The 25653-nt window shown below is 35.8% G+C and overlaps 1 protein-coding gene across 1 annotated transcript; it reads right to left on the bottom strand.

The window, feature by feature from the left end:
* Window positions 1–19: 19 nt before the first annotated feature.
* On the bottom strand, window positions 20–19126 carry LOC136821204 (signal recognition particle subunit SRP54). Its single transcript, XM_067077440.1, has 16 exons — window positions 18946–19126; window positions 18630–18714; window positions 18170–18274; window positions 17623–17689; window positions 17321–17378; window positions 12902–12991; window positions 12161–12221; window positions 8719–8778; window positions 5910–5998; window positions 5695–5795; window positions 4657–4743; window positions 4338–4411; window positions 3302–3410; window positions 2567–2737; window positions 2086–2181; window positions 20–367 (listed from the first exon to the last, which is right to left on the bottom strand). Exons 1-16 carry the CDS (start codon window positions 19113–19115, stop codon window positions 267–269), a joined length of 1524 nt encoding a protein of 507 aa, XP_066933541.1. The 5' UTR covers window positions 19116–19126; the 3' UTR covers window positions 20–266.
* Window positions 19127–25653: the final 6527 nt, after the last annotated feature.

The raw sequence follows: 25653 nt of genomic DNA, 5'->3' as shown, positions 1-25653 counted from the left end.
TTACACGAATAAAAGAAAATTTCACTATCGGGATTTGCAATCTTTCAAACCCTGTCCGTGAATATGTACAAAATAATCATCCATTTTCAATATTTAAAAATTTTGCCCAAAAAAGTTCTTTATGTAATTGTAACCTTGAAGTAAAAAAATGTCCCTCAATTATGACCATTACAGCTTCCAGTACGGCCAAAGATATAAATAAATTCACATTTGGTATCACTCGATATGTAAGGATATTAATTTCATTTTAATTTTTTGAGATTCTCTCATTTTTTTCTTCCTTTAGAGGGTCCTTGACCGGGACCGCCCATTTGGCCAGACGCCCCTTGGAATTGTTTCATCATGTTTTGTAGACCGCCCATACCACCTGAATAGGAGAAAAGAAATGAATATGAATATTATGATTCGTTGGTTTTTCAGAGGGGGTGTTTCGAGGGTACTTGGCAATCGTTTTTAGAGCCGATTTGCCTCTATTAAAACTTTACAGGGTTTTAGATAAAGCATCAAAGATTGTGTGTGAAAAATTTCAAGATGGTAGCACGAATAATGTGTATTTTACAGACCCGAATATCAAAATTTTGTGAAAAAATATAATTTTTGAAAAAAATGTAACTTTTCGACGTGAAATACAAACCTGAACGGTTGTCGTCTAAAAAATGCACAAAGATGGCGAAAAAATTCAGGAAAGTAATCAAAAATCACCATCAATAAACGACTTTTGCAGCCCGTCAAAGTGCATCATAAATGAAGAAAACGCACCAAAAGATACCCTACAATGCAGGAAGTGCCACCGTTTAGTCCATTATCTTTGTACAGAACTGCCACTTTACCAAATCCAGATATGCTTGTCATACAAATCAAGAAGTTTCCAGTATCAAAACTGTACCAAAATCGCACCACAAGTAATGGAAAGGTATAATTCAAATGAAACATCAAAAATTGAAGGATTCAAAAACGAAATCAAAGCGTTTTAGAATATAATGAAAAGGCAGGACGAAGAAATAAACCATTTGAAAGCACAGGACGTCAATGTTATGGTCAACGAAATGAAAGAAACTATCGACACCAGAATAACCACGCTTGAAAAGAAGATTGAAAACATCATCGAAAAGAAAGAAGAGGAAAGACCACCAATGAGCCACGCTAAAATCACATCCAAACACATCGAGAAAAACATTGGAGATGCAATTCGAAAAGAAAAGCAGGAGGAGCAGCTGATTCGATCGACAGCACGCAACCTAATTTTTCATGGCATAGATGAATCGACAGATGAATCTGAAGAAGAAACGAAAATCAAGGACGAAGAATTTATCCATGACAAAATTATTGGTTGGCGGCTCCATCTGAGGAATATAAAGACTACCGAGACGCAGCGGATCGGGAAATTTACGAAAGAAAGAGAAGATAAAGCGAGATACCACCAATCAACGAACGAAGAGGACAAGAACACAGTGTTGCAGGCAATAACAAAAGCAAAAGGCTTTCCTTACCGAGTGACAGAGGATTTGACCAAAAATGAAAGACAAATAATCAAAGAATGGTGTAAGGAAGCCGAAAAAATGAATGCTAAAATCAAAGGAGACAACACAAAATGGAAAGTCCGGGGGAGCCCGCGAAAAAAACTATATTTCAAAAAGATCATTGTAAAAAGTACGAGCGGTTTATAGAGGCCCATGTGTCTTCACGGTGGCCTGCAAACCTGTAAAGCTTTATTATCATTATTATTATTTCTACTATTTAAATTTCAAACAGGTCCAAGAAATGAATATGAATATTATATTTTTAAACTTATTTACTTATTTATTTATTAAATTATAAACTCCTTCACTTCCTTCAAATGTCCCTGGCGGAAATAATCCTCGAACTGTTTGAAGGTGGTAGGATTTTCTAAGTTAGCCTAAATAGGTAAGCAGACATAGATTTTGGTTGACTCAAAAACAGAATGCGCTGAAAAAAAAAAAATGTAGGCGTGTAGCTGGTAGGCTCTCTGGTTCAAATATTCGCGTCATCCTATCCATCTTGAAATTCACAGAACCTTGATAAAAAAATTAGGGGGGGGGAGAGGTTCAAAACAATCATACTTACCAAGTTGGTGTAGGACTCTGGGGTCCATCATTTTGGCCATTTGTGCATTCAATTTACCCATTTGGGACGGGTTCACATTCTTCGCCATGTCACCACCTTCAAAATGCAAAAAGAAGTTTTTTAAAAAACATGAGTTATTCAATGTACATTATAATTGACGTTCTCTAATTCGACGTTCTACTATTTGATACGCTCAATTATTCGATGATTATTAAAAACAACCGGCAACGAGAAACTCTCATAAAAGACGCTCTATTATTCAATACGCTTCTCGATGGAAATTCAATTCCCTTGAAAATTTAACTAGTGAGCTATACTTTTTAAATTCATGGAAATTTCTTGTCATGGTTACACTTCATTAGGTCTTATTTTCTACAATTGCATGAAGACACGAAGATATGCAAATCTATGAAAGGCCTAAACCAAGTCGCATCAAATCCTAATTTTAAACTGAAGAAAGTAAATTTCGTTATTTACATACCTTTAAACAAGCCTTTAATGCCACCCATTTTTTTGACCATCTGTGCGAACTTCTGATATTGCGTTAACAATTCTTGCACTTCTCTGGTGGACACACCCGATCCTCTGGCAATACGCGTCAAGCGACCTGGTTGTTTGGTGAACAGTTTTGCGCCGTTTGGGCTGTCTAGTTCTGAGGTTTCAAGGAAAATTTAATTAAGAAGTTTTGCGCCGTTTGGGCTGTCTAGTTCTGAGGTTTCAAGGAACATTTAATTAAGAAGTTTTGCGCCGTTTGGGCTGTCTAGTTCTAAGGTTTCAAGGAACATTTAATCAAGAAGTTTCCAGGGCCCAAAGAAATCATAAAGTTGATTTACGAAGGAGGGATAGCCGATAAGTCTAAGGTGTTAGTACCATAAACCAGGGGTTCACTTTTCAAATCCCCGCTCTTCAAATGTACCGTCAGGTTCATCAATAACCAAGCCGGGTGGCCGTTGACCTCGTGAAAACAATTGAAAGACTATTTAACAAAAGTTCTAGATTACTGAACTATCCACGTACAACATCGATTCTAATTTCAATGACATTCATTACCTATATCATTCAGGCTGTCAATGAATATTCCCAGGGACCAAGAAAATGTGGAAGTTGATTCCGAGGCATTCATTAACTGTATCATTCATACTGTCCAGGAATGTGTTCATAAAAAAGTTCCCAGGGACCAAGAAAATGTGGAAATTGATTCCAGGGCGCTCATTACCTGTATCATTCATGCTGTCCATCATAGTCATCAAACGTTTGAGACGAGCCACAGATTCTTGCTCGTTACCTTTGGAGATGAAGTCGTTGCTGAATCCAGGAATCATCCCCTAAAAGTGAATATACATACCCTCTTTTATTAAAAACATTTAATTTTGTCTAAGATTTGGCAGCTTTTTTTTCGTGAGTTTCATGCAGGGTCACAGGCTTAGTTTTAGTGTTAATTTGCCGACACAAAACCGAGACTTAGCAGTCCTCGGAGTCCTTGTTGACTAAATCTCGCGTTTAAACCACCATTCCGTTATCTTCAATGGGCCGTTCCATTTTATATCCGTACAGGGGGTTGGACAAGCTTTACCAGTGGGTAATCCGAAAAGACTTTCCAGGGGGGTCTAAGGCGTGTTTTTTTACATCAGTTACTATAATTCAATGTGGAGTTTGGCTGTATTGTAGAAAAGTTTAGCGACATTTGTCTTGCTGAGGAAATATTTGAACAACAGCGTGGCTTATGTTACACATTAATTGAAGTGGAAAAAGGATCGTCCATCTTTTACTCAGCCGTCAGCCGATGTTGTTGGGACGTCGTATGGATGTTATTGAAATGTCAAATGGATGTTATTAGTGTTATTAGTGGCCCACTATATCGTCAAATGTTTGTTACGGGGACGTTGTATGGATGTTACGGGGACGTTGTATGGATGTTATGGGGACGTCATATGGATGTTATGGGGACGACGTATGGATGTTACGGGGACGACGTATGGATGTTATGGGGACGACGTATGGATGTTATGGGGACGACGTATGGATGCTATGGGGACGTCATATTGATGTTATCGGGACGTCGTATGGATGCTATGGGGACGTGGTATGGATGTTATGGGGACGTCGTATGGATGTTATGGGGACGTCGTATGGATGATATGGGGACGTCATAACAACCTCCATCAACAGCCATCACGATTTTGACAGAGACTAACGAAAATAACATCCAAAAAGGGGCTTTCATAAGGGAAGCAGAAGAAGAGGTTTCTTACCATGATTTGACTGAAAGGCCCCATCTTCATGATGTTCTGGAACTGTTCGTACATATCTCGTAGTGTAAATACACCTTTAATAAAAGAAATATAAGGCGGATAATAAAAAAGCTCAAAAAGTAACCGTTGCCATATTGTATTGACAAAACAAACTTTCGCCTGATGGAAAAGTAATTACCACAATATGGACGGAAAAAATACTAGCTGTCTATATTGTACGCCAAAAAAAACGTTCTCCACAGTATGAAGCGTAGAAAGTTCCCTATTTTCATTATTTTCAGGAAAGGGCTGTTTATACCAAAGCAATCTTTGGACTTACCTTGCTTCAGTTTATCGATAAGTTCTTCATTTTCATCCAGTTTCAATTCATTGACTTTGTCGATCAAACCCTCAATATCACCCATTCCTTAAACAAAGAAACCAATTCTTGAAAAATATGTTTTCATTCCTAATTTTCATGATATGATGGGAACCTTAGAATTCTTTGACGTACGGATGGTGCTGTGTCTTGTATGACACCAAAGGATGAATAATAAATATATTTTTCCATTTCCATTTTCACTTCTATTTTCTTCGGAATGCATTTTTTGCTTCTTCCAAACGCAATAGAATTTATAATACTTTCAAAGTTAGGGATTCTTTGCTTTTGGACAGAAAATAACGACTGTTTATATATAGTTCATTTGCTTTAACACCTCTTAAGTGAGTCAGCCTAATTACGCCCTTAAGCAAAAGACTTAAGTCAGGAGAAATAAAATAAAATCACACACTCATGAAATGGTCCGCGTGGGATTTTTTTGTCCAAAATTTCATTATTTTTACATGCGGTTTCTTATTTTCGAGTTGCGAAATTGCATTTTACACTGCACCTGCACTGCACCTGCACTGCACAGAAAAATGCGCTTTTACATAATTGAGTTTTAATTTTCAGGGTGTTATACTGTACTTCTGTATTTTATATTTTTATATTCGTGTAAACTACATACCAGACAACTACAAGTATGTAAATTGACATTTCCAAGGTACCTTATCGGGGAAAAGTGACGAAATTTTGGCCAAGTGACGAATATTTTCCCCCGGCCTTAATGCGTTTACCAACTACCAGCAAGTGACGAATATTTTTCCCCGACGAAGTTTTCCCCGATAAGGTATGGTTTATTCAGAAAATGTTACGATTTTCATTTTTTATATATTTGAACAGTAAAAATTTACGCATGCGCATAAAATCCGATGCATGTGAAATGCATCGACTCTATAATATAAAAAGACATGTGATTTTGTAATTAGCCGTGTTTTTTTAGCCATTTTACATCCGTCCCCCTTCTATATTATACTCAAGAATACCTTTAAAACTTACCGAGAAGTTTACTAATAAAAGGTTGTGTTTTGAAAGATTCAAAATCATCCGTATGCTCTCCAGTACCGATGAAAATGATCGGGCTCTTCGTCGCCGCAACACTGAAAAAGTAATATTTTGTATTATGGAGGTTGAACATTCTATAGCATAAAAAGAAAAAGGCAAGAAATCAACCAAAACCCTATTCAAGTAGAAAGGTTGAAAAAATGACTTACGCACTAAGAGCACCACCACCTTTAGCATGACCATCCAACTTGGTGATAATAACTGAAGCCACGTCTACTTTCTCCTTGAAAGCTCGCGCCTGAAAAATATGAAATTTATTTCTATAAAAATCTTATTAGAGCTCGAATCCAAGAAAAACAACCAAAAAATCCTTTTAGTTCCATTGTGTACTAAAATAACAAAAAGTGGTCAGCAGTAGCGTGGTTGCAGGGGGGGGTAGCAGGCGATTTTTTGGGGCGCCTCTTATTACTAATATCGTCGCCCCTTTGTTTTTTCCACCTTAGAATTGGCAGATTTCGGCCAAAAGAGAGAAAATACCCATAAATTTTCGTGTTTATCGCTCGCGTAATTTTCGCAAAGATATTCATTTACTTTTAACAGAGAGCGCCAAAATCGAAATCTTCTAAATTTTAGTTTTTTAGTCGACCCACCACGCTACTGGTGGTTAACACGCTACTGGCGGTTAAGACAAAATCTTGAGAGTTTTGTTACTAAAATTTGTGATTTTTATCATTTTCTGAAGAACATTGTGAATAAGAAAGACCAAAGATTTTCCTTTCTCCTTTTATATTTCTTCTTTCCCAAGGAGGTTAATTAATCAAAATAAATAAATCAAAATAAATATTTCTGATGCGTATTTTCAAGGACCTCGATACGGTGGACAGAGGGTACAGTTTTGATGGTTTTTTCACTCATTCTTTCCATTCCATTATTTGGAGAGATGATCAGTGGAAAAGGGGCATCGGTAGGATGATGTGTCGGTGTAAATGAAGCTCTCCCGTGCAGTGAGGGTGACGGTGTACCATATTTCCTGATTTCTTCCAACTCAATAGCTTCTTGTTGGTTATTGTTTATATTTGACCTTTGAGGGGTTGCTATATGCGTTTTGTTTGTATTGATTTTACTTCTAGATTTTGGTTTATATTTCTTGTTTCGTAAAATATACACGCACGGATTAGAAACGGAGGTTAAGTTCACTGCAAACGCCCCGACAGCGACAGATAGTTTAAAAACTTCTTTTCCAAAAACTAAATAACATATTCCAACAACGAGGTATGGGATAAGGGTTATGAAAAAACAAGACAACAATAACAGGATATTTTTCGTCAATTTTTCATCACGTTTCACTCTACGCTTGCCGTGTACTGTAACCTCGTTTCGCAATTTTTGATCAGTTTTCTTCAAATATTTGATGAGATAGACATAACTGATTATCATTACAGCCAATGACGTCATAAATATGACCGAAAATAAAATAGTAAACAAAAACGGCGGCGAGAAAATGACCGGGAAAGGTAACGTGGCGGATACAATGAAAATGGCTGCGAGGAGTCCATTAACTCTACTGTTCGACATCATTTCATCATACTTGGTGAAGTTTGTGATCTTAACATAAGTGTTCACAGCTAGGGCGACCAGTATCAACGCCGACGAAGGCTGACAAATAAGGTCCACCATGTAGAAATACTTCATACTGTTAGTGGATAAATGTTGGGTAACATTGAGCAAGTTAAAGAAAATCTTTACTGGAATCGACATGAAGAATGTCAGCAAATCAGAAATGTTCAAAGCCAGTAAAAGTTTCTCCAGATTGCCAAACTGTAAACTATTGTTTTTCTGTCTGAATCTCAACAAACAGTACAATGCATAAACGTTCAAAACTCCACCGGTAAAAAGCAAAGGTATATAGGCGATACTTGTATATAAAAATAGCATTTGATCAGAAATCGTTTCAGAGCTGTTTGTAGTAAACAAATGACTATGCACCATTTTGTAAAAGCTATTTTCCACTTATAAGGAAAAAGCAGTAATATAAAGTTGACCGGTTCTGATTTGCGAATTATATAAGAAATGTCAAAATTTGACCAAAGACCCGTTTTCTCGTAGGCTTTAAGAACAAATACTTCAACTGAAAATTTCATTTTTGCAAGGATGATATAAGATAAGGCGATAAGAAAAACAATGAGTAAAAGATGGGAAAATAAAGACATAAAGAAAAGGCAATATCAAATGCAAAAACAGCAGATAATCTAAAAAATGTTATAGAGAAAAAAAGTAGTTTGACGAAAAACAAAATCACAACTGTAAACTAGTCCACAGTCCAGTTTTTGAAAACAAATTCAAATTTCTAAAAAACACTTTTACGAACCTACCTGGCTCATCAACAGAAAACAATTCAAAATAAAAAAAAAATCTGGAAAACTAATGATCAAAATCTCGGTACATTTCCGCATCTGGCTTTTTTTCGAAAATCAGGCTTCGTCACTTCGGCTTTACTCTTTGCATGATTTTGCAAAATTTCAGAAAATTTCTACAACCGAATCCCAAGAAAAGCTGGTAACGAACGAACAAACAGGGGATGATTTATAGGACTTTCAGATAGGTTCAAAGGAAAGACGACTGAAGAATAAGAGGGTATTTTTTTACCTTCTTCAGGTTTTGAAGGTTTTGAATGTTTAGTTAAAGTTTTATACACCCAAATTTTTAAGTGTCCCGATGTATCTTCTGCCGTGTGTGTACTGACAAAACTTCCAGTCCACAAAACAAAACTTTAAGGTATCACTATGCTCGATATAGCATGTTTGTTTTGTTATGAAATTAAGATGTTAGTTTTATCAAACATCAGAGCTTTCACCAATTATTTTCCGATTTAACGATCAATAGCCCTTGACAAGCAATCGATAACTAATCGAAAACCAATTCTACTCAAAATGAAATCTATCGATTAATATCGATCAAGTATCGATCAAAGACCAATTATATCGATAACGACCATCTGGATAGTAAAAATAAAATCACCTGTGCTTCACAAGCTTGTCCAATGGACGCATCCATCACGAAAATGATATTATCTGGATCCTGACAAAGAAAAAATGATTAAGGGTATACGGCATCAGCCTCGTTTTCGTTTCGGTCCGAACTGGAAGATCGCAAGGGTTATTATAGTAAAAAATGGAGAGAAAAAAAACAGGAAAGAGATGCATGCTTTTTTACAAGAATTGTGTTTTTTTCATTTCATTATAGATTTTCTTTACTTTTTGCGGGGGAAATAATCCTAAAATATTCTTAACGGTAATTCTTAGGTTAGAATCCCAATTCGACCTAAAACTTAACATACAAGACACATCTCAAGCAAAGATTTTGAGCATCTAAAAATGGCATTCCTAAGTTCGGTTGTCGTATCCCATGATGGTGGTGGTCTTAGCATGTCCTGCAGCACTTTCAACACAAGAAATAACGACTTTCGCTCCCGCAAAACCCAACATAAGAATTATATCAATAAAATAATGGCTTTTTCGATACCAAGTCAAGACTGAAATTTTGAAATATACGAACATGAAATTTGGCAAAAATTATGACTTCATATAAAAAAATTTGTCCGCTTTTTGGCTTTTTGCAAGTTTCTATCTGAAATGAAACTTTTTAAAGAGTTAGACAACCGATCTCTAACTGAATGAGTGGAAAGGACAATTAGCCTTTCAAGTGTGAGAAAGGCTGATCTGTGAATCAAGCTCTAAATTTCTAGAGATAATTAGTGCAGTAGCGTAGATAAGAAGGGCGCAAAATGTGTGTAGGAGAACAGATTTTTATGACACAGCAATTATCTATTCATAATATAACAAGCTAGATGCTGAATGGACCTACCTGATGATGAAAGTTAGATAGCAATGCGAGGAGAAAAAAATCAGTCACAAAATATAGCGTTTAGCGAAAATGCATAACGCAATAAATTCATCATTGATTGTTGATAAGGGGAGAGGGAAGGGTTGCATAGTGTGCACCCCCCAGAATAGTGGGGGGGGGCGGTTTTGCTGATTTGGGTCGAAAATTTTCAGGTGGGATTTGGGGTTTTCAAGGTTTTAGGTTTGGATAAACAAGTTAAGGTGGGAGTTAATTTCTTTAGGTGGGGCTTTGGGTGTTTTGGAAAAAGTTAAAGTAAAATTTTGTGACTTCAGTTTAAAACCTTTAACATTTAACACAACTGTTTTTTTGTTGATATTGGTTTTGATTATCCTTACCCTCTCTACTTTTTTTTATTTAGTGTAAGCATTCTATTGTAATGATCGAAGGGAAGTATTGAAAATATCTGGTTATAGTTATATCTTTTGATCAATATGCTTATTGTTAAAACAATATCAAATCTTTATCCCTCATATATATTTCAATTATCTTATCTTCATGCCAGATTTTCTTTTTTTTAAATTGATTTGAGGATTCAGTTTTAGATTGTTTTAAAGCTTTTTTAGACAGATACGTAAAGCATTGTACGACAAGGTTAGTAATTGCAAGGCAATGGGTAAAATCTGCCTTTACTTAATTCAATCTCTTTTAAAACTCAGAATAAGACTAACTTTGAGAGCTCAACACCCATCCTAGGAGTTTCACCTAGAAACAACTACTACCTTTTTTATTTGTCTGAAATTCAATTATAAAACTTGATTATTATGTTTATCAAAGCTTTTTTAGTTGCTCTTAGATCTTTCTTATTTAGTACTTATATTCTGAAAACTATCGAGTCACTATTACCATGTAATTATGTAATTAATTTTAGATAGATAGAGCTGCTTTTATTTTGTATAAGCTGAGAGCCTTAATATATCTGCTTTTTAAATGTATATAATAGACATATTAATATATCATATGTAATATATTGCATCTTCATATTACGGTAAAAAAATTATTTTTGTTCCTCGAATTAGTATTTTTTTTTTGTTTTTAGCTGGGATCTGGGAGTCTGGGCTTAAGGTGGGAATTTTAGGATAAGGTGGGACCTGAATTTTCAGGTGGGCCCTGGAACTCCCTTGCACACTATGGGTTGTAGGGAAAAAATAAATAGAAAGGTCTGGTCGCAAAAATCAGTTTTATTGACAATTGAATCATGCTTGATGGTGAGCATTGTTATCAATAATGTTTTTGTGTCAAAAACATAGAAATACAAGGAAAAAAATCTAATGAAAATCTGTAAAAACGGCGATTTTCGGCATTTTCAACCGGAAAAAAAAAATTCTCAAAAATCGAACTCAGCTATGTTTTGAGCATTGCGAATACGCATCTTTCTGCAAAAAAAATCAGAAAAAACTAAAGATGAAAATCCGAGAAAATGTAAAAAAACCGGTTTTCCCGGCATTTTCGGCCGAAAAAAATGTTTTTCGAAAATCGGGCTCCGTCACATTTTAGGTATTGTCATATTGCATCAGTGTGCAAAATTTCATAAAAAAATATAAAGTGCAACTCGAGAAATTCAAGAAATACTGTCTTTCCGTCGAAAATAGGTTGTTCCAGCGATTTTTAAATAGTTCCGGCTTCAAAAATCAATCTTATTGAAGTTTGAAACATGCTTGATGGTGGACATTGGTATTAAAAATGTTTTTGAATGAAAAAATAACCGATTATAAGGAAAAAGCCCAATGAAAATCCAGAAAAACGGCGATTTCCGGCATTTTCGGCCGGAAAAAAAATTTTCTCAAAAATCAGACTTGGCCATGTTTTGGGCAATATTAATACGCATCTTTGAGCAAAATTTTTTCTCAAAAATCGGACTTGGCCATGTTTTGGGCAATATTAATACGCATCTTTGAGCAAAAAATCTGAAAAAACTAATGATAAAATCTCGAGAAAATGCCAAAAAAACAGTTTTTCCGGCATATTTCCGGCATTTTCGGCCGGAAAAAAATGTTTTCCGAAAATCAGGCTCCGTCACTTTTTAGGTATTGTCATTTTACATCAGTGTGCAAAATTTCATAAAAAAATATAAAGTACAGCTCGAGAAATTCATGAAATACCGCTTTTCCGGCGAAAATCGGCTGTTCCGGCGATTTTTAGAAAGTTCCGGCTTCAAAAATCAGTTTTATCGAAGATTGAACCATGCTTGATCGTGGATATTGCTATTAATAATGTTCTTGTGTGAAAAAACAACGAAATATAAGGAAAAAGTCCGATGAAAATCTGCAAAAACGGCGATTTCCGGCATATTTCCGAAAGATTTTTTCTCAAAAATCAGACTCTGCTATGTTTTGGGCATTGCTAATACGCATCTTTGTGCAAAAAATCTGAAAAAACTAATGATGAAATCTCGAGAAAAGCTGGTAACAGACGGACGGACGGACAAAGGTTAATTTATAGGACCTCCAGGTAGGTCCAAAAAGATAATTACTGTGTCATATAAATGTGCTCTCCTACACAAATTTTGCGCCCCTTTTGTCTACGCTACTGGTTAGTGGATGGATGGGGTGACACTTACCACAGCGTTTGATACTTGTAACATCTCCTCGAATAAAGATTCTTGTTGCTTGTGGCGACCACTAAAATGTAAGACTTTGAATGTTAACAACTGTACTAATCAAGATTTTGATGTTAGCTTCAGAGGATAATGATTATATTTCAAGGGGAATGTCGGGAAAAAGACTATTAAAACAGCACAACAGCACAGTCATAAGTTCGAGTACTCCTATACCATGATTTTTTGTTGCTTCAAGTCGGGCTGACGTCGATTCCAACGAATAGAATAATGGCTTCGACAGCCTTAAACCTTCGTGTATCTCTCCTTGGGGGGGGGAGGGGGGCTGGGAGCCAGGAGGAACCAAAATTTACTTAAATCTAGCACTCTGGTAAAGATTTCAAGGTGATAGCAATTTTCGATCTTGATATTTAAAGGAGGGGCAAAAAAATACTTTAGCTAGTAAAAAAGAGGAAGATGCTCGAAGGGTTAAAGGTTTTAGTTTTAATTAAGTGTTCGCGTCTCATATCAGACACGTTTCATATCAGGACAGTGTCTGCCTATTGTCATATTATTCTGATATAAGCAAAAAAATGTTTTTCTTTTCCTCTTTCTGACAAATCTTGCTCCACATTCTTATCAATTCAATATCAACAAAAAGCTTGTAAATTAAATTGATGAGTAACAAACGATATCAGTCTTATTTAAAAACAAAAGCTTTACTAGTGGTCTAATTTAATAGTGGTCTAACGGTCTTTTTATTACCTAGTGTCTACGATAATGATTTCGAAATTTTCATTCTTGAACTTCTCGACACCGTCGGCAGCAATGATGGCGGGATCTGCTTCAGAGTAACTAAAAAGATGAAGAGAAACAATTTGGGAAAAATAAGAAATAATGACCTAAAAGTTATCTTAAAGCAGGATATAAGCAGATCTTGTTCATTTGTTTTGCACATAATCTTCAGTGCTTGATTTGAGAGCATTCATCTACGGTGCGCAACGTCGAGGGTTCAATCCCTGGTCGAGGCATACAAAAGAGTTCGTACTTAGTACAAAATTACCGTGGCTTGTAAGTGCCATGCTTAAACTAGCTTTACTTATTGCTATCAATTTACCTCCAACATATTAATTATTGCACCTTTAAATTCACCAGCACCATTGATTCCACCATCGGAATCACTCTTAAATTGACTTAGTTTTTTCAAGTTGACTTAGTAATTCTAAGTTGACTTAAGTATAAGTAGTTTACACATGGCACCAACAAGCCACGGTACAAAATATATAAATACTAAAAATTTTCTTTCATAAAAATGATAGAAAATTCACACCGCAGGCAAATTTTTTTTCAAATTTATAACCAGGTTTGGCTACAATGGCGCTATTTAGAAAGTTATCAATTTCGAATAATTAATAGACCTACTGATATAAAATGAACGATGATAAAGTGTAGGGGACCCTCCTAATGTAAAATCACGATGATAGTAAAAAATAGACCCCCCAAAAGTGAGGTTTTCAATTGCAACCACATTATGGCCCACAGCTTTAACATTAGTGTGGCTGCATAAAGATGAAAAGAACCATCTAAGTGAGGAAGAGTTGAGCTTTCCAAATATTATGTGGCTCATTCTTAAAACAAATCGTAAAATAAAAAGATAATTAGCTATTAGCTATTCTATTTGCCCATTTTCCTAAGATTCCAGCTGTTTTATAGTCGGCAAAGTTGAAAATATTTTTAACTTGCTCTTAACATTTCGGCCATCGAAACCCTATGTTCTTACATAGTTTGTTCTTATAAAAAACGCGTATGTTATTTTATTGCTGTTATTTATTTTATTTTATGAGACAATCATCTTTTTTTTACTTTTAACATATTTTTCTTTGTAATTTGGTAATAATTTAATTAGGGTTCTGTTAGGAAAATAGGTTAGGTTAAATAGGTTCTTAGCTATTAGCTATTAGCTATTCTCGATAATTAGCTATTAAGGACCAAAATAGGGGCAGGTTTTGCGGCTGCATGTCACTGTGGCTCACTCAACGGGTTGGCTTATATGTGCTGTCCTGCTTTAAGACTCCAATAATTTTTAACCGTTTTTCTTGAAATTGGTAGTTTAAGGTCTTATAAAGATACGAGTGTGATAAATTGCGTGGGTTACGTGCCTTCGTGGGTCGGAAAAAAATTCGTGGGTCCATGAAAAAAATTCGTGGGTTCTGAAAAAAAATTCGTGGGTCCATGAAAAAAATTCGTGGGTTCTGAAAAAAATTTCGTGGGTCCACAAAAAAAATTCGTGGGTCCTGAAAAGAAATTCGTGGGCTCACAAAAAAAATTCGTGGGTCCACAAAAAAAATTCGTGGGTTTTAGTTTGACCATTTTGTGAATATCTTTCACCATTTTCTTTAAAAAAAATAGGGTGTTTTCGAGTCCATAAAGCCTTAAAATGTTCTTAACTTGTTCTTAACATTTTGGCTAGCGAAGCTTTATGTTTTTATATAGTTTGTACTTATAAAAAACGTGTTTACACAAAACTTTACGTAAGGTAAGAAAGCTGGCAACGAACAGGTGTTATTTATTCACTAAATCCGGAGAAGCATAAACTTCCTCTTTTAAATATTTGTTGTAGCTCCGAAAAGTGGCCTACAAACAGGTGTTATTTATTCACTGAGAAGCATTTACTTCCTCTTTTAAATATTTGTTGTAGCTCCGAAAACCGGGCTACAAACAGGTGGTTATCTTAACTAAATACTCAGATGCATAATCTTCCTCTTTTTCAATACTTAGTGTAAATGGTTTTATACGTTTGCATGGTCGGTATTTAACACGGAACGAAGGTTATAAAGCTTCTTTTACAAGCACGTAGAATCTTACTTAAAATCGTTCGCAAGGCTGTCTTTCCCCAACATTACGTAGAGTTTTTATTGATTAAGAGGGTCTTACGTGATTTTTCTATCCGTTAAAAACATTTAAAGGCCTTAAAACAATACGTAAACTTAGGAAAATTCCCCATTCCTGCAGGCCTTAAAAGTAAAAATTTACGTACATGTGAAAAAAGCTTTAAAAATGTATAAAGTACGGCCATGCAAACGTATCAAATCATATGCTATTGTGTTCCCATATAAATGAACCTTTGAACATGGTTAACACTTAATGTGTATTACGTAAAAACTCAACTTTTAGGATATTGAGGTTATTATTCTTATAATCCATTGACCTTATGCGGCGGCTCTTTTATTTGTTTTGCAAACCAAAACCATGGTGATGTCATCGGTACCATATTTATAGCGTAAAAATACATGAAGATCATTCTTCTTGTAAATGCAAGCATTAGAGCAAGTCATACGGAAAACTACTTCAACATGTGGATTCAAATCTGCTTCAGTTTGCTTTTGATGTATAAAACATCAAGTGCATCACCACACAAAACGTCTTGTTGGAGACAGCCTGGGTGGTGTAGCCACAGTGGTTCCACCTTCACCTTCTTGGATTGCGACGGAGATGGCCTCCTTGATCCGATATGCTCAGACCACAATGGTGCTTTCGGTGTCATCGGATTGACAAAAGGATGCAGAAGCAAGTGGCCGACAGAGAAGTGTAACAACCAGAAAGGGCGCGTCTGTGATCGGCATAAGCGATGGTGCAGTCACAGTGGAGCCACTTTTTTCTACCAAGATTGTGACAATGATGGAATCCCTGACCCGGTCTGTTCTGATACGCGTGGTAGTTTGGGCATCATCAAAAGCTCTCAACAATGTAAATCGACATGGCCACACGCCGTCTGTAAAGCCAAAGGAGCGGCTAGACATACTTGCAAGAGAGCCAATGGTTGGTGCAGCCACAGTGGGTCTGTCTACACAATGATGGATTGTGATCGTGACGGCATCCCTGATCCTGTGTGTTCAGATACCAATGGTAATCTTGGTATTATCCAAAGTTCGAAGGGATGTCATTCAGTTTGGCCCAAAGCTTCCTGTGCAACCATGAAAGGCAAAGTCTGTGCTCGACCAAAAGGATGGTGCAGTCACGCAGGATCAACATTTGTCTTCAAGGATTGTGATGGTGATGGAATCCCAGACCCTGTCTGCAGTGATACCAGAGGAAGTCATGGAGTGATCAAAAGCTCCCAAGGTTGCAAGGATGGTTGGCCTCACGACGTATGCCGAAAATAATTCAGTAATTCATAAGAACATTAACAGAACAGTAACATAATTCGACTTGTGGAGTTTTTGTTCGAATCTTATTTACAAGAACTTCATTTATTTCAAGGAGTTCTTGGAAACTTAAAATCATAATAATAGGAATCTATATACCTATCCATTCTCTTTATATACTTTATATTCTTTGGGGACACTTTTATTTGTGTTGAGAAAAATATCATAGATTCGTTCTCGAAAAACTTCATGTCATTCCAATACCTACTTGATCGCACCCCCGAAGGAAAATTCGAAAATCGCTAAGTCAGGAGTGACAGTTGACTCAATAATGGCAGCCTACACTATGGACCAAAACTTACTTTTTGATAAATTCAGGTCTTTTTTGTAAAAAGTTATTCGCGTACTGAAAAAGATTTCACTTAATTCATAATATGCATCATTGCAATTACATCACGGGCCCAACAGATGATTGGTTGTAATTGACGTAAATCAGTCAATAGGTCACTTGCAACCAAACAGCTGTTGGGTCCATGATGTAATGTCAGAAGACATTGCAATGATGCATATTATGAAAAAGGCCCCATAGGAAAGCACTAGAAATAAAACAAAACTGATGTGATCTTCTAGCAGGCTTGAGAATTAAGAGCGATTAATCTAGGCATGGGAGGAAAAATCAGGCCTTTACTACACCAGAAAATGTTTAGAAGATAAATCACCCTCTCGACCACCAAACCATATATATAAACAGTAGATCTCCAATAAGCAGTTGGCAAACAAAATCAGACAGTTTCTATTGAACAAAATAGTCAAAAACCATTTATTTCCCTCCAATAAGCGGATAGCAGGGATCAAACTAGATGGAGCCATTGAAAAAACAAAAATTGAGTTTCAAGGTCATCGAAAGTAATAGAAAACTCCAATAAAAATGAAGGTTGTGTCACACTTAGAATTTTAAAAATCAAATGCCTTGACGAAGAAGCGTTCTATTTGGGAGTTATAAATACAGTTAGATAAGGAGAAGGAGAAAAATGTTTACCTGCCGTAATATGGAATTCTCGCTTTCAACGCATTCTGTTTCAACTGATCAAAGGCACCTGTTCATAAAGATAAAGAAAGGATGATTGAACTTTTCAGAAACATTTAGTCTTATAGTTTGAGGGGAAGAGGTTGGGACTTGTTTAGGTTTTTAGGACCTGGGAACGAATTTCTCATTGCTCAATTCAGACCTCCGAATAGTTAGAAGAATACTGAAGTTTGGCCCGAAGTTTGTGGACCTGTCCAACTATTTTGAAAAACTATAAAACAATTTGTAACAAAATGAACATTTTGACCACTCACCTGCACGGAAAGTATCAGCACAAATTAAGCACGTTTTCCATCCTTTCCTTTGATAGTAATAAGCCAACTGTTTCAAAGTAAAAAGATTGCTGTATGATTTATAACAAATAATTACCGTTCGAAAAAGATAAGACTTTTAGAGCTTGGAGAATGAAATTAATGTAGAGAAAAAATGAAAAGGCAAAACCAGAATCATGAACAATCGAAAGAAATTATGGTCGAAATGGTTGGAGCCTTATTAAGATAAAAAGTTGGAAATTATTTGGGAGCGAGAGGACAGCGAGGATCCAAAGTTTGTGCTGGCTTGCTTTTCAACTCTCACCCCTGATAGGATATCTGGTACTAATATTCATCAATGTATACCATTTCACGATCCACAGGAATAATGGGTAATCGGGACCACAGCACTCTGGATTTTTGGATGGTTTTTCGTCTAACCAACAGGAAGTCTGGGAGTGCAGCTAGTCCTGATTTGCCCATGATTCATTTCGACCATGAAATGGCCCTTTTTAAAATTTATGAAGTTTTTAAGAATGAGCTTACTGACCTTGGTACAAGTGGTTGTTTTACCACTACCTTGCAAACCAACAAACATAATGACGTTGTTCTTCCCTTTGCTTGGCTGCCATTGCTTTACGCCTGGATCTACAAGCTTAAGGTCGAGAAAAATAGAAGAGACAAAAGTTTACAGAATTCCATCTTGAAAGGTAGTCATCACAATTATTCAAATTACTCACAACCAGTAACACTTCTAAAAGGTTATTCTTTAATACTCTGGAAAAAGTCAAATTCTCATTTGTTTCAAACTGCTAATATCCAAAACTATGCTATAGTTATTTCAAATCAACTGAAATGAATTCGCAAGCAAGAAACTTAAAAGTATTAAGAAGAAATACACCTATGGTATAGTATAACTAGTAAAACTAATATATATAGAGGTATTTTAAAAAGAATATTATTTTGCAAAAGCACATACGTATGAGCAAACATAACAGTTATGAAGGTACCTTGCAAAGTTCTTGAAAGACAGTATGTTGAATTAAGCGTCTTTTGTTTGTCCCAGCAGCCATTTCTTCAAAATTCGCAGCAGTCCTAAAAAATTTTAAAAATTGAAAATCCATATCAGAATCATTATTATCCTGATGCTGTTTATTTTGAAACTTCAAAACCAATAATAAGCTGAGATTTATTTCAGAACAGTATTACAAATTTTACAGTATATAACAGGCTTTTTGTGTTAAATCGAACATTCTATTACAGTATTACATTCAATAAACATCCGGGGAACTACCTCAACATTAGATAGAAAACAACACAACTCACTTGATGTTTATCCTCAACTTTTTGACGAGTTGAACATTGACATCAGCCTCCAGTAGAGCTGCACATATCTCTTTGAGCATGGCATTAAGAACCTCCTCATTGATAACAGTAGCATTGCTTAGTGACTTCAATGCACTGGTAATTTTTCTTCCAAGATCTGCTAAAACCATTTTGTTTATTTTAACTATGAAGAAATAAAAAGACAGTGTTTTTAGCAGTTAGGTGTTGTGTTTGCATATTATAATCTAAGATTGCAGCAAAAGGCATAGCTGTCAACTTCGTCTCACAAAAATGTGGGAGAGCTCCAAGTTGAAAAAACTTTCCCCGATAATCCAATTTCTCCAAATCGGAAAATTAAGAATTCGGGGGAATTTTCCCACGAAATCCAATTTTATCGGAATTTTTTTTCGAGAAATCGGCAAAATTGGCAAATTTTTCGTCCCGATTTCCTATACAGGAAATTTTGCCATTCCATTTTTCAAAATCTGAATTTTTTTTCAGGAAATCTGAAAATTTTTGGAAATGCGGGAGAAAATCCTGAAAATGCGGGAGATTTGGTTGAATTTTTTTCCTGGGGAGAAAACGTTGGTATGCGGGAGTCTCCCGCCCAATGCGGGGGAGTGAAAAGGGTCAATCCTGCAAAGAATGATAGACAATTTCCTATACTTTTTAAAGGCGTCCAGAAAAAAACTATGAAAAATATCAAAAAATCAAAATTCAGTTGGTCATTTGGATTTGAAGGTGACCTGACAAACATCGGTAGGTAAACTATTCCAAACGTTTGTAGCTTTGTGTAGAAAGGTCTTAGCATCATGCAGTTACTCCTTGACACTATGTGGAGTAACTGCAATTTTGGACATTTTCTACAGACACCACCACCCTTGCAGTTATTCCATAGTGTACTATCTGATTTTACCCTCAAAATTGGTGTATACCACCCCCAAAAATGCCAAATTTGGCAATTTTTTCACTGAATTCCTCATTTTTGATACCATTTTACTGGGTACGTCTTATTAACGACCGTTCAAGAGTTAAATATCTCAATCATTTTCCAAGTTTGTTAAAATATCTTTCATGCCTTGATTGAAGAAAAATTTTGTGATTTTTTTTTGACTTTTGAAAAAAATGTTTTGAATTTTTTTGCTTCCGGAATTTTTAAAAACCTAAAATTTTAGGTGAAAATTGAAAAATGTGCTCACTTAGTACACCATATCCTACCAAAATTGACAATTTTGGGCTTAGGCACCACCCATGTTGCAGTTAGTCCACTGGTGGAGTAACTGTTTTCCCAAATTTTGGTTTATATACCACCACGGTAGTAATTGTCATAGTGTTTATATAATAACTGCATGACCCCCCCCTGTCTAGTTCTTTGTATGAAAAGTTTCTTTTCTGCCTCAGCTCTTGTATTTACATCTCGTGCATCTGGCTCACCACCATTACCACAGAGAACTAAACATTTAGATAGATACTAGCCATCACCTGGTGCTGCACCCCTCGAGGAGTAGATAAGCTGATATGCATCATAAGCCCTTTGGATGGTTAGACTTTCATCGAAAGTCTAATAAACTTTTTACTTCACTGAAATTATTTCTTCAATGACCAAACAGATTTTCTTGATGATTTCCAATCCAATGAGGGGCCAATTACATTATGCTCATTTTTTGTAACTCCAAATTTACCCCCTCTAATACCTCCTAACCTTTTCTCCATAAAATTTCCGATTGAATGAGGGGTCAGACATCTTTCTCTTTCTATTTGGTTTAGTTGCGGGAGGCTTTGAGGCCTATTTTCGCAACTATAGACGCTTTCAATGAGCGCCCTGTCAGCACCTTGGACTGACTACCCTATTCTCCTCACATGGCATGGGTTGACCCGGGCGAAGGTTCATTCACTTGCCAAGTGAACCGCTGCGAGTGGGAATCGAACCTCAGTCGCCCGTGCAGCAACCAAGGTCAATGACCACTATACCACAGTACAGTCTACAAATCTTCCAACACCTTTGTAATTGACTTCCTCATTCTAGAGTGGCCTCAAATATTTGAAGGTAAGTATAACTCAGAGAAATTACACACATTTATATCAGAGGTTAACACCATAATAGACTACCATGCTCCCATTAAGTCTTCATGGAAAAAAGTCTGCCAGCCAAAAAATCCCTGAATAACGAATGGACTGATCAAATCAATTTCAACAAAAAATCTCTTGTACAAAAAATTTCTAAAGGCTAAAAACCCTGAACAAAAATCTCAAAAACATGCCAAATTCAAAAAACATAGCAACTTTCTTTCCAAGCTCATAAGAATTAGCAAGAATAACTATTACAAAATTTACTTCTCTGAAAACAAAAATAATCTAAAGCAAAAATGGAAGGTGGTGAACAATATAATTGGTATCAAGTCGAGTTCTGACCTCTCTCCAAAATTAATTATACACAACAACACTCAGGTTACAAGAGACAAAGACATAGCAGAGGCTTTTAACAATTACTATGGAACAATAGCAGATGATACAAAAAATAAAATTCCTAAAACTGACAAGGCATTTTCACAGACTATCTTAATGATCCTACCCTAAACTCTATATTTTTAACCAGGGTAACGCCTACAGAAGTACTAAAACTCATCAATAAACTAGACTACCAAAAAGCTTCAGGGCCCTCCAGTATCCCCACAACATTCTTGAAAATGATTTCTCCAACAGCAAGCACCATCCTCTCTCATATTTTTAACTGCTCTATTCGTGAAGGCATCTACCCAGAATGTCTGAAAAGAGCTACAATAAAACCTTTGCACAAGAAAGATTCCAAACTTGAGGTAGGAAACTATAGACCAATTTCCCTGCTTTCCAATATTAACAAAATCTTCGAAAAACTTTTACACCTATTCATCTTATCAAATTCTTTGACAAAAATTACACTTTTACAGTGCCATGAGCACTTTCAATTTCTTTGCCAATGTCGGGATTTGCCGACATGGGCACTTTCCATTTCTTTGCCGCAAAATTTAACACTTCTACAAAGATTTTGTATTAGATGGTTTGAAATGAAAAAAGATAATAGTTAAAAGCTTTTCTATGTTGAAAAGTATAGTCCTTGACTTCATATATTATTCAGAAAATGAAGTCAAAATCGCTACCTTTTGCCCATGTCGGCATATGCCGACATCTGGTAAATAGGTCAAACCTTAAAAAATACGAACGGCAGTTAAAGGGTTAAGGGAACTAATTTTTGCGGGAACTAATTTTTGCGGCTTTTGCGGATTTGGCCCCAAACAGCAAAATTTAGTTCCCGGGAAAATTTTGTCGACCTACGGACCGCAAAAATTAATTCCCGCAAAACTTTTCAAAATTTGTCATCTGCAAAAATAAATTTTAACGATAAATTTTCTTTAAGTTTCATTTCAAAGCTTTTTTTGCTAATAAGCACAACTACGAGAAGTTTTTAACAGAAAATATAAAGTAATGCGATATGCTACTATTTCCTCAAGAAATTAGTCCATTGTAATAACATTTTTCGAGTCTTAGTACATGGTTTCGGTTGTTTGGTGTTCTTCTTGGAGTATCAACAGAATTTTGGTTCATGAAAATTTTTACTCAACGGTCGTAAGGGGCTCATTTTCGGTTTTTTCAAAACTGCATGTACTTCCACCTCATAAACATACCTATATTTGGGCTTTTTTGGAGAAGCTTAATTTAGCCGTCATGAATGTGTCCTGTCAGATGTCCCATAATGCACCAAACTCGAAAAAAATGGGAAAATCCCTGAAAAATCCGCCATTTTGATGACGTCATTGACAGAAAAACTTGAATAAGTTCAGGTAGAAAAAAGATTTCGAGCTGAAATTTCGACCAGAGACGTATATAAATAAAACGAATTAGAAAATTGGAAAATAAAATCGAAAAAATGCTTACGTCAGCAAAAATGGCTGAAAAACCATCTTTGCGAAAAAAAGCTGACGTCATCAAAAAATCAAAACAATTTCGATTTAAAATGCTTTTAATTTTTAATTTGAATCTCTGGTAAAAATTTGAGCTGAAAATCTTTTTTCTACCTGAACTTATTCAAGTTTTTCTGTCAATGACGTCATTAAAATTGCGGATTTTTCAAGGATTTTCCAAAAAATTTCCAGTTTGGTGCATTATGGGACATCTGACAGGACACATTCATGACGGCTAAATTAAGCTTCTCCAAAAAAGTCCAAAAATAGGTATGTTTATGAGGTGGAAGTACATGCAGTTTTGAAAAAACCGAAAATGAGCCCCTTACGACCGTTGAGTATTTCATGCTAGCTGATCGCAAAATTTAATTCCCGTAAATATTAAGATAATTTAACAACCGCAAAAATTAATTCCGCAAAAAATTTTTTTTGATGGTCCGCAAAAATTAGTTCCCGCAAAAATTAGTTCCCGCAAAAATTAGTTCCCTTACAGGTAGTACACATTAAGCTTCAATGATTTTCATTTTCATAGTGAAGGACAACTTAAGTTAGTAGTATGTAATTACGTATGTATAAAGTTTTTAAAATGTAAATATTTCATCCAACTGAAATGTAAATTTTACACGTAGAGAATTTATCGGTAAGTATATTTATCTATCTATCTATCTATCTATCTTTCCAATCTTGAGACATCGCTTTTTTTTCCGTTGTAATGTCATCAACTGAAAACACCAAAGATTTCAAACCGTCCTTGTAACCCCTCGCATTGTATTCTTCATAAAGTTTTCGATCCAATGAGGGTCAACAACTTCCCAACTCCTTTTTATTTTAAACTCAAGATATCAGATTTTCAAGATTTTCAAAAATTTGAGAATTTTGGAATTTTTGCGGTTAACAGGTATATGTTATGCCCCAACAGTCTCAAAACCAAAAAACGACAATAAATTCCAGGGGAAAGTTATACTGCCAAAATTAGAAGAATCAACTTTTTAAAAATACAAAGGAATTCCGATACCTAACCCGATTGGTTAATTTCGGAACGGCTTCAAGAAAGTCATAATGGCAGATAATTTTAAAAGTTTCTGAGGAAATGTGTGTAATTTATCGATGTTGATGGCTTGTTGATTCTTTAAAGAAAAAAGATAACAGGTATAGCTTTTTCTAATCCTGGAATATTGAGGTTCCAGCTACACTGTCAATCGTCTTCGATTGGATTTGATCTATTATTCGATCAATCACTTCGATTGATTTCAATTGTTCCATCAATCACTTCGATTGAGTTCAATTGATTTGAAGAATCCCTTCAATTTACTTCGCTCAATTGATTTGATCACACAACATGGTTTTATTGTTCGGGCTTTTCATTAGTCCACTAACTAAAAAGGATGTCAATCGAAAATGTCGAATATAATTGAGACCAATCAAAGTGATTGACCGAATCAATCGAAGCCAATCGAGTACAATCGAACCAAATCAATCTTAAAATGATGTAAATCTTCGATTGACTTCGATTGTTTCGATCGATCACTTTGATTGGCTTCGATCGATTTGGTCAATCACTTCGATTGGTTTCGATTATATTTGATTGGTTCGACAATCGAAATTTTCGATTGACATATCCCCTGGAAAAAACATAACTGCAGCTTATTTCAAATCTGGCAGTCAGGCACATCCTGGCAAATGAACGGGGTATTTTTCACTTGCGATGGGTGGCAAATGCAAGGGGTCGAAAACAAAAGTGATGTAATAGCACTGAATACCCCACGCAATTGAACCGGGTCCGAAATATTTTGCTTCATTTCAAAGAACTGCATAGATGAATATTTTTTTCCATGGGTCAATTTTGTCTTCGAAGATTGACAGTCAAGAACAAGGGCAAATTAGGATACCTTCGGTAATCTCTCCTACTTAGGTGAGTATCTTAAATTGGATACAAAAAAGTATCCAAAATAGCAATCAACATCCTAATTAGGATACTAAAAACCAAAAAACCTGTATTTTTCACCAACCAGAGACATCCGCGCCATCTTACCACTTCCAAGATGTAAATAATAAGCAAATGAGATTGTGTACTGAATTTCATCGAGTTTGGCTGGCGGAATGCAAAACTATAGCCCAAAACCACTCAAAATGTGCTAACTAGCATACACGAAAGCTTTTTTAGCGCGAAAATCGCCAGGCCCCTTCCTTCTATACGGCTACCATCTTGAAATTCGGACCGTAGCGGGCCGTTCCTTAAAAACAGTGTAGACCTAAAGCTCTAAAACGATTTTCTGTCAAGAGCCTTGTAAACATTCCAACAATTTCCATCGAAATGATCTATCACAGCTCAGTCTACCATTTTTAGCGCGGTCCGAGGATTGAGCCGAGAACGCTCCGGGAACTCCTGCGCGGGTGAAAAACTTCAATCTGTCAATCATTTTCTCAAGCGAAGAGTATGCGAAGCGATTCTAGCTTTACGATAGTGCCGTGGGTCATCAATTCAATGGCGGATAGTATTCAATTATCATTATCCCTTTGTTTTCATTCCTAGAACTTTTGCAAAAAAAAGGAAAAATAGAAAAGTTGTATTTTTTACTGCTCTATTCACATACTGAATTTGAAAGATCTTCTATGTGGCGTTTTTTTTGCAAACTTCAAAAAACTGATTTTTGTCCCGCCTTTGCGGGACTTTGGCTTAAGTGCTTGAGTGCAGCATAGGGTACAAACTCCAAACATGCGTTTCCCGTATAATTTTTGTGTGAAGAGTTAGGTCTATACTGAAAAAAGA

This window comes from Clytia hemisphaerica, unplaced genomic scaffold (assembly GCF_902728285.1).
Source record: "Clytia hemisphaerica strain Z4C2 unplaced genomic scaffold, Clytia hemisphaerica genome assembly, whole genome shotgun sequence".
In the NCBI taxonomy this organism is placed as follows: domain Eukaryota; kingdom Metazoa; phylum Cnidaria; class Hydrozoa; order Leptothecata; family Clytiidae; genus Clytia; species Clytia hemisphaerica.
This window is presented reverse-complemented; position numbering and strand designations above follow the sequence as displayed.